The sequence below is a fragment of the Etheostoma cragini genome, chromosome 17 (genome assembly GCF_013103735.1).
Source record: "Etheostoma cragini isolate CJK2018 chromosome 17, CSU_Ecrag_1.0, whole genome shotgun sequence".
In the NCBI taxonomy this organism is placed as follows: Eukaryota; Metazoa; Chordata; class Actinopteri; order Perciformes; family Percidae; genus Etheostoma; species Etheostoma cragini.
Window position 1 is genome coordinate 18,530,949 of NC_048423.1, and position 9,231 is coordinate 18,540,179.

Sequence of the window (9,231 nt, forward strand, 5' to 3'; positions counted from 1 at the left end):
CCTGTATCTGTCTTTTGTTGTCTGTAAAGCGTCCTTGAGTGTTAGAAAGGCGCTGTTAAATAAAATGTATTATTATTATTATTATAGTTTGCATTTTTATACATATATTCCTCAGAACTTTAATATATTTTGACGTTCCTCTGTGTGTGTGACAATAAAGCTAATTATCATATAATTTTAGTGAGAATTCATAAATAACTACAAATAACTAATGTTAGGGAAATCTGTTTAAGTTTTGTAACGCGTTTCTGGATTATTATTCTTTTTAAATGTATTTTGGCAAATACATATTTATATATTGGCTTATCGGATTTTTTATTAACCAAATATTTGTATCCGATCGGCTTTAAAAATCCTTCGGGCTCCAGTGGTTTTACAGATTTAAGATCTATTACACACTAACATCCTACTCCTTATCTAAGCTTGATGTGGGTAATAGGATGTGGGTGTTTGGCCATGTCTTTCTGTGTCCACCAACTAAGCCATTTGTCCTCATCTGTCAAAATGCATTTATATTGAAAGGCACAATCAGACACTAACAAAAATCACTGGTACCAACAACATACCAACACAAATTGCAGATCAGTTAACACACTCAAGTCACACACATCTAAAACTGTCACAAAATACATCTATTGGTGATATTTCTGTCCGATTTCATTTGGACTCTAATCTAATGGTTTTGTTCTAAATTGCGCCTTTCATTCCTTTCTAACTAAAACACTGAAGCACTGTTCTCATTTCCCCACCCAACCAACTGTTAAATGCTGATCACTTGCCACATCCTCTCCCTATCCTCATTTCATTAACCAGATCATTTCCCTGAGCGTTTGCCGTGACAGATGAGTTCACCAGGGCCATCTCACAGGAGCAACTCATTAACCTTTGACATGAACTCCAGCCAGCTGAAGAGCTGCGCTTGCTTCAAAATCTGCAATCCTGTTAAATAGAGACATCATTAACAGTGTGCTATTATTTAGAAGTTTAAGTCCATGTTTAATATGTGTGCATATATAGTATAGAAAAGATTATTAAACAGTGTGTAAGAGGGACAGTATCTTTCACCTTTCAATACATAGCAAACCCTGCCAGTACAGCAGTGTTTACTGAATCCTGCTGCAATAGCTGGCTTCACGCATGCCTTGTGCAACAGATTACAGTTTATGATTAAACCCATGTTGACATGTGGCAGAGAAGCCTATGAGCAGTGATGATTTCTGCTCAGGCTTCTGCGGGGGCAGCTAAGCAGGACCTACGGCTCGTGTGTCAGGTTGGAGTCATTCCAGTCACTCTGTGCAACAGGGAGCTGGAGCTGAACCTCTTCTGTGCATCAAGACACTCTGCAAACATGGTAAGTACACAACCTGTCTTCAGTGTGTCCAGTTTGCCACACAGGGCTGCTTTCTACCTCACACACCTGTTGCCATTTAGTCACTCTCAAAGTCTAAAACTCCCCTAGATAATGTTTGATGGCAGACTGACAAATACAGATAGATTAATTTGATTCAAAGTCTTCTATGTGCACATATAATTCTGCAGGGATTAGACTGACAAAGGCACATTCTCCTGTCTTTATGTATGCATTAAGCCACCACTGAGATAGACGAGGATAAAGCCGGTGGATATTGTCTGTGTGCTGCCCATTCTTTCATCTGATTAGAGTGTTGCTATGATACCCGTTGATGTCATGGCTCTGTTTCAGGCCGTGATCATGACATCTGTTTGCTCTGGTTTATGAGCACGATGGATCATCTGTGGACAAAGGATGCAAAAGCCCCCTCTTGATTGTGAAATAAAAGCAGAAATCTATTTGGGGAATGTTGTGAAATGTTGACAATGCAGTTTAGATTTGGAGTCAGGGTTGTGAAGGCTAAATGACACGAGCAACGAGTAACTTTAAATCCATGTGACTGTGCATCACATGTCAAGAGTAGGAACCGAGTTGCCAAAAGGGAGCCCCACCCCCTCCCACCACCACATACCTTTCGACCCAGCTAGTTTTTCAAAGCAGGAATGCAACCTCTCATTGTTTCCAGATGAGATCCTGTGCAACCAATCACATTTAGTGTTTGGGAAACTGCCCCTCTCAGATCTGCTGTACTGTTACCTCTGCTCTTTCCCACCAGGCTGGTAAAATTCAGGGTCTGACTGAGGAGGAGAGGGCCCACCTACTCCCCCTGCTACGCAACGCTCAGTGGGTGGAGGTTGTGGGACGGGACGCTATTTACAAAGAGTTTCTTTTTAAAGACTTCAATCAGGTTTCTAATATATCATTGCCTACTGCGAAACTCACAAACCCACATAACAAGCAACTATGATATGTTATGATGATTTATTTTCCTCTCAGGCTTTTGGGTTCATGTCCAGAGTGGCTTTACAAGCAGAGAAGATGGACCATCATCCTGAGTGGTTCAATGTCTACAACAAGGTATAAAAGACTAATTATGACTCATGTAAATTGCATAACAACCCTTAGGGTGGATGCAGTGTTTTGATAATTGGTGAATGAGTCACAGCTGGACTTGCTCCTGATTGGCTTGTTTTATTAAAGAAGAACCCATGTACTAAAGCTTTAAATTAAAAATTAATGTAATCTACATTCATCTGCAACATGATCAAACTCGTTGACAGAGTGGCTCCCTTTTTAAAGCCCTGTCCTAATAACTGAAGTTGGCTGATACAACGCAACTCCCTGATGTCTCAAAACGCTCACACAGGTGTAGCCTATGGCTAGTTCTAAGCTAATGAGACATCGCCTTGAGAAAGGGTGTGTTTCTTAAACGTAGTTTTCCTTGCAAAAATGCAGATGTCTGTTTTTCAGCTAACAGCAGGTTAAGGCCCAAACTTGACTGTTTGGGTTCACTTTTAAGGTTTGTTTGTTTTTGGCCAAAAAAAGCTCAATAAAAGGAGACACTGTTACGCTGTTCAGCAACATAAGGCAGACAGACACAGCTAGGGTGAACATGCTGTCGCATTTAGCAGCTAATGAGCCAGACATTTCGTATAAGAGTCGTGGAGACTAAACTAGATATTAAAGAGAGTGAATGCTAGACTTACATTCAACAAGTAGACAAAAACACGACCCCAAGTGAATGCTAACGTTGTTCCGTGTCTGCATGGCATCTATTTGCGAAATATGTTCGAGATCAAGTGGAGTGACAATACGTCATATTTCAACTTTTGTTTGATGACCCTAGCCTACCTCTATATATAGGCACATAAAAAAGAGGCACATAATAAAAAAACATATATTTTTTAAAATTTGAATTAATCTAACTTTATATCTTGTTTACAGTTTGTATTTCAGCCATTTTTAATTATGCTGAGTTAACATTGCTGACATTTTAATTGACTTCACTGTTACTAGGTTACATTTCAACTGCCTACTGTGCTTACACTTGGCTACTTTTCAGTGATTCATTTTCAACTTTTTTGGGGCTTCACACGCTAACATCAATTGCTTTTATCAAATAAATTGTTGCAGATGGAGGCAGAGACAGATATTTCAGATATATTTTTTTGTATTTACTGCATGTCAACAGGAAGGCAAGAGTGGATGATGCCATAAGGATGTTGGCTGATTTGAAACTTTGAGTTTTTCTGATGTGCATTAAAGTTAACTTTTGGATTAAGAGAAATAATGATCTAGTCATATGTTGTACTCAATGTTCCCTTCCCTGCTCCATTTTCCTTTGCTTCCCAGGTCCAGATCACTCTCAGCACACATGACTGTGGGGGGCTGTCCCAGCGAGACATCACTTTGGCCACCTTCATTGACCAGGCATCCCTGATGTGAGCAACGTCACAACAATAAAAACTTAAGTGCTTTGTTTATTCATTCCACTGAGGAATCTGAAGATGTGACCTGCAAATCGAATGAATATGAACCAGCTACTTCCAATGAATTGTGAATAATGTAGCTGTACTAGACTGCAAAGGGTCCAATGTGTTGGTTTGCACTTAATGAATAATTATTAGCCAAAGGTTTATGATAAAATGTTTACACATTAAAGTCTTAAGAATCATGTTATTTCTCAAACTATTCCATAGAACATTTACAGTGGTATGTGTGACTGTCACAACTAGTCTTTTGTGCCAATATTTTTGTACTTTACTGTTCATAAATGTTATTTTCTGTCAAACTGTTCATGTCATAACTGAAAGTAATGACCAGAAAATGATCTTCTCATCAGACTGAGTGCATTTTATTGAGAACACAACACTGTAGATAATCTGCTCAACTAAGAGGGATTGTGTTAACTGGTCAGAGTGGGTTAACGGTGTTGGAAGTGGAAACCAGCTTGTGCTAACAAAATAAATCTGCTAAACAAGGATGTATGCTGACATGAACACAAATCTTTAAACCTGTGTACATTCAGAACTTCATGAGGACATAGTGAACAGGGGGGTGGACAAAAGTCAATCAGACCTCACAATATAAAGCAATCCAATACCCCTGTTTGTGTTACTTTACTATTTTTGAAAGACCAGTGGACCTCAATGTTGCAGTTATGAAGCCAAATCCCCGAAGAGCAAAAATCTGCAATGACGTGAGTTCATTGAAAGCACAGAGGTGAACGCTAATTATTGCTGACACAATGTAGTTTTTTTTTCTCTGCAAACCTCTAATAAACCTCATACAGTTTGTAGTCACTTTCATATAACGCTTAAAGAGGAAATTGCATTGAAAGGTTTTTATTCAAGAGATTACTTGACAATTCAATCGTCATAATTTCTGAGAATATTTCTCCAAAGAAGGATGAGTCATTGCTGGAAAAGTCTTTTTTTGCATGGGCCTGGGTTTCCACACTGTCACTGGACACAGTATTTGAAGATGGATGGACACATGATATGAGCTTAAATCATTAGTGGGGATTTTATACACTCCGTCCGTCTTCAGTCTTTTAACCAGGTACTGAATAAAAGATGGAAAAATCTCTGCACATGTAGGAACCTAAATACATTCATGTCTAATCTCTTAAAAACTGCTCAGTATGTAATAACACAAACACTCACAAAAGATGCTCACAAATTAAGTGATTAATAAACACCCAGTGGTCACACAAATTGTTAAAGAACCGATATGCTGCATTCAATACTATGCTTCTAATGACTTATCTCTGAAACATTAATAGAGCATTCACCTTTGTTTAACTTCATAAAAGGAAAAATGTATATATTGCACAAACATGGAAATAATTTCATGGAAAGACAATTGTATCAAGCAATATTGGGAAAAGCATACGAAAGAAAGAAGACAATGGGCCTCATTCACCAATATATTCTTAAGTTTTTTCTTAAATTTGTTCTTAAGAACATTTGGTGAATGAGGCCCCATGTTGTTTTGGTGATACAGAATACATTTACTTTGTTAACCTCTTAGTAAATGTGTACATATCCTGCTGAATGGATATCCACATCCAGTCAGGGCCGAGCGGGATTCTCCCAACTTAAAACACTATCAATCATTTCAGTCTGTGGACCAAAAGCCTCCGTCACAGTGGATCAGTTTCCATTCAGCATATCTGAGAACACTTTATTACAGCTTATCAAATGCCCTAACATTGGGAATTGTATTAAGTTTGAAATTGAAAAAATGTTACCCTGTTAGAATGTGTTTCAGTGGATGAATAAATGATTTTTGCATTAAGTAGAAACTGAGGTAGAGTGAATTAGGAAACAAATGTTAAAACAAAGTTGTACACCGGTGACTTTAGGCAGACTACAGAGGAATTCTTGAGTTTCTGTTTCTTGATAATATACAGTAGACTTAGGCTGGTAACAGCCTTCAGTCCAGTCTGTTATAAGATGTTACATTTCATTGCTTTACTTTACAAGCCAGCTACGGTGTAGACATTCTTTACCGATTTGGTAAACAATGAAAAATAATAACCAAAGAATAACCAAAATGGCTAATAAGCTTTGGCTTCCATTAATCACTTTCTAAATATTTATGGCCTGGTTACAACTTCTCACTTATTTAAATTTAAAAGACAATTTTATTTAATATTGAAATTAAAAGCTCCCAAATCATTCTTCCTCTGTCTACAAATCTAACCACTTTGAACCCCAAATGCTGACTTAAAAACAAAATGGATGTCATCACACTAAGTGCAAACAAACAAGGACATGCATGGTCATGCTTACAGACAAACTTCAACCACAACATCAAAATTGTTGTTTGAAGGGATTTACAGATTAACCTGATATGTTCTCGTGAGGGCATTGCAGTGCTTTTACAATAACATGCTATCCTCCAGAGAACTTCTACATGATTATGATGATGAAAACTTTCACCTTCCACAAGCCTCCACATGTAGAGCCAGTCTAAAGCAGTACATCAGGTCCCATGCTAGAGGGCAGCAGCAAAGCGTTTTTAACAAGCTTTCAGTGGTATGTGTTTTAGCTGAGTCATCATCACAGACTGAAGCAGTGATGGCAACAAGCTGAAATGTTCCGACTGTAAAAACAAAACAAAAAAACAACATTTTGAATGGCTTTGCTATGTTATCAGTAGAGATTATGACAGACATTTAACTAAAATTGAAATGAACTTTTTAGACAAATACAATGACAGACACACTTCCACTACATTAATAAAATCAAATGAAAAGACTTGTTTTGAACCAGTCATGTCTTCTCTGTGCCACATAGACACAGTGTTTTCAGCGATTTCCCTCTGGGCTGATTAAAATGACAATGGCTTGTGCTTTAAGAAGATCTTTGCAGATGTTTCCGTATGGTGCAGGTATGCAAGATAAGGCATCCGTAGAGCAATTAGCTCAGGGCTCTGGGAGGAGGTTTCCCTGCGTGCGGTGAGGCCGGGCCAGGGGGGCCCAATCCTTCTTCAGTGGGCTTTGCCGTTGCCGTTCATGTGACTGGTGTTTGACTTGGGCACCTCCGTGCTGTAGAGACAGTCCAGGAAACCCCGGGAGATCTCGGTCACCATAGATCTGTCTGGGATAGACTGGGCCATGCCATAGATCGCTCCCTGAAACAGTAAGAACACACAAGTGAGTTTAGAAGTACACAGTAATGAAAGGAAAACCCAAACTCCTTTTACACTTTATTATCATTATCACCAGTCGGTGGTGTTTCAGGATTTCAGGAAATATCTGATGATGTACTTTTCTTATAAGTAGTGTTGCACACTGTGGCGCCTTAGGCATTTCTCTTTTATTCATTTGCACTTTCAAGACTACTTCCTGTGATCAGCACCTCACTACAAACCTTGATGTACTTTTCTTATAAACATACCTGCCTGACTACGAGCACTTCACTTAGAGATAGATTTTCTCTGATCATAGGCTGTAGATGGAGAGTAAAGGTCTGACACTGCAGACCCAAACCCATGGGATGATTCTCAGGCAAGTTCTAGTGTTTTAAGGAGTGTCTTTTCTTAATTTTTATGATTTCCAAGCAGATTTACGGACATTTATTTGTGCAGATGACATTGAAAGTGTAAGTCAAACTGAATAAAAGATTTTTTTAACGGTTTTAAAGTACCTTGAGGTGTATAATGACTACATCAGTTAGTGGACAAATATGTTTTACATAAATAATTAACAAATGAAAGAATGGAATATTTTGTAAAATAAATAAAATAAAAGGAAATTAAACTCTTACATTTGTTATTAGAATATGTATATTTGGCTGTAAATCTTGTGGTTATTTATCCAGAAGGACTTTGCTCTATGTACGAACTTTTATTTGCATTTCTGTTATTGAACTGAAGCTACACTCTTATTCACGAGTGTGCTTCCAACACAGCAGCTTTGTGCCTGTTGGGTAGAGTTTCCACTTTTCCACATTTTAAAACGGACACACAAACAGAACATGCAGTTTGTTGTCAACTTGAATTGACGGCTCGTGCAACAGAAAAACAAAATTCCACATGTACCAACAGCATGGTAAACAATAGAGACCGGCAAACACACGACAATGAAATATCTGGTTTGTCATGCCTTTATACAAATGGAATTTGTACCATCTCACACTTGACCTAATGGTACATAGAAAGGTTAACTACACACTACCACACGGCCAGGATTCTCCCCTCTGGGTTCTCTGGTTTTCTTCCACAGTCCAAAGACATGTAGGTCATTTGAATTGGAAACCTGTATTGCACAGTGACTATTAATGTGGATTTGTCTATTAGTTTTGTGATAGACTGGCAGCGTATTACTGCTAAACAGGTAACATTGAGTGATAGTAGAACATCAAAAGCAAAAATGATTAAAATATTGATTCTCAACACCAATACGGTCATTTACCATTATTGCTTTAGATGGACAACGCATCTTATGATATCATAAGCCATTGTAGCTGCAGTGAGCTACAGCCTCTTTACAGGATTTCTTTTAAACCAAGCTGTGGACTTCTTAAAGATCCTGCAGGGTATTATATATATATATATATATATATATATATAGTTCAAGATCCTTTTAAGCGGGTGCTGGTTCTATTCATCTACAGAATTCTGTATTAATAAATGAACAGAGCACTTATTCTGTACACTTGTTTAGTGCTGCAATGTTCTTGTTGTATAAATTGTAGTTTGTTCTCACTACTTGATATAAATTGTCAACATTGTTGCTCTTTTAGAGACTACTTATATATTAATGTACTCATTAAATGTAGTACTGTGTATTCAGTGTATAAATGCAGCATTGACAAGTGTGTAAGGAGACCTAGCTCACCATTCCTGTGGTTTTGGCCTTGGGGTTCTTCATGATGATAGCAACCTGCTCTTTGACATCACGGATAAAGAGATCAGCGACGCCCGACTGTGTGTGCAGAACTGTGCAACAAAGGTGGATGCTGTGAAAGAAAATTATACAGTTGTTATACTCCTGATTAGTGATGACAATCCTTTTTTTATTTTTATTATTAAAATTATGTTTTTATGTTTACCTGGATGGGTACTGCAGTGTGTTCAGATTCCAGCCCTTTGAAGTCAGCGCATTAGACAAACTGAAAATATCGAAAATGTCTGAGCCTATAGCCACCACTGACACCTCTGGGTCCCCAAACACAAACACGCCTTTAATCTTGCGGATTCTGTTAAGAAAAAAGAAAGGGTGAGATGATAACGTGTATCAAAGTTCTAGAGCTTTAGTGTTGTTTTTAGCACATCTTAATCACATACAGTGGCTTGCATACAGTGGGTACGGAAAGTATTCAGACCCCTTTAAATTTTTCACTCTTTGTTTCATTGCAGCCATTTTCCAA

At 38.1% G+C, this 9,231-nt stretch overlaps 3 protein-coding genes across 6 annotated transcripts in view; 1 reads left to right on the top strand and 2 right to left on the bottom strand.

Annotated features, from left to right (window-relative positions):
- si:dkey-192p21.6 (uncharacterized protein LOC565246 homolog) overlaps nt 1-922 on the bottom strand; it is a 30,920-nt gene extending 29,998 nt beyond the window's left edge. The window contains exon 1 of the mRNA XM_034897639.1: nt 750-922. The gene's annotated coding sequence lies outside the window, so the exon portion shown is untranslated. The remainder of the gene's footprint in view (nt 1-749) is intronic.
- A 267-nt stretch (nt 923-1,189) lies between these two features.
- pcbd1 (pterin-4 alpha-carbinolamine dehydratase/dimerization cofactor of hepatocyte nuclear factor 1 alpha) overlaps nt 1,190-9,231 on the top strand; it is an 8,254-nt gene continuing 212 nt past the window's right edge. Inside the window, exons 1-4 of one of the 2 annotated variants that reach the window (XR_004660063.1) lie at nt 1,190-1,351; nt 2,127-2,258; nt 2,348-2,428; nt 3,704-3,946. Coding sequence is in view for 1 of the 2 variants with exons in the window: in XM_034897643.1 (XP_034753534.1) it covers nt 1,211-1,351; nt 2,127-2,258; nt 2,348-2,428; nt 3,704-3,796 (447 nt within the window). In the remaining variant the exon portion in view is untranslated. Of the gene's footprint in view, nt 1,352-2,126; nt 2,259-2,347; nt 2,429-3,703; nt 4,180-9,231 lie in introns of those variants that run through there. The other variant, XM_034897643.1, reaches the window with a different exon arrangement.
- sgpl1 (sphingosine-1-phosphate lyase 1) overlaps nt 4,680-9,231 on the bottom strand; it is a 14,698-nt gene continuing 10,146 nt past the window's right edge. For all 3 annotated transcript variants that reach the window (XM_034897640.1, XM_034897642.1, XM_034897641.1), the window contains exons 12-14: nt 8,914-9,060; nt 8,700-8,820; nt 4,680-6,991 (exon numbers count right to left, since the gene is read on the bottom strand). In XM_034897640.1, the coding sequence (XP_034753531.1) occupies nt 6,848-6,991; nt 8,700-8,820; nt 8,914-9,060 (412 nt within the window). In that variant the 3' untranslated portion in view covers nt 4,680-6,847. The remainder of the gene's footprint in view (nt 6,992-8,699; nt 8,821-8,913; nt 9,061-9,231) is intronic.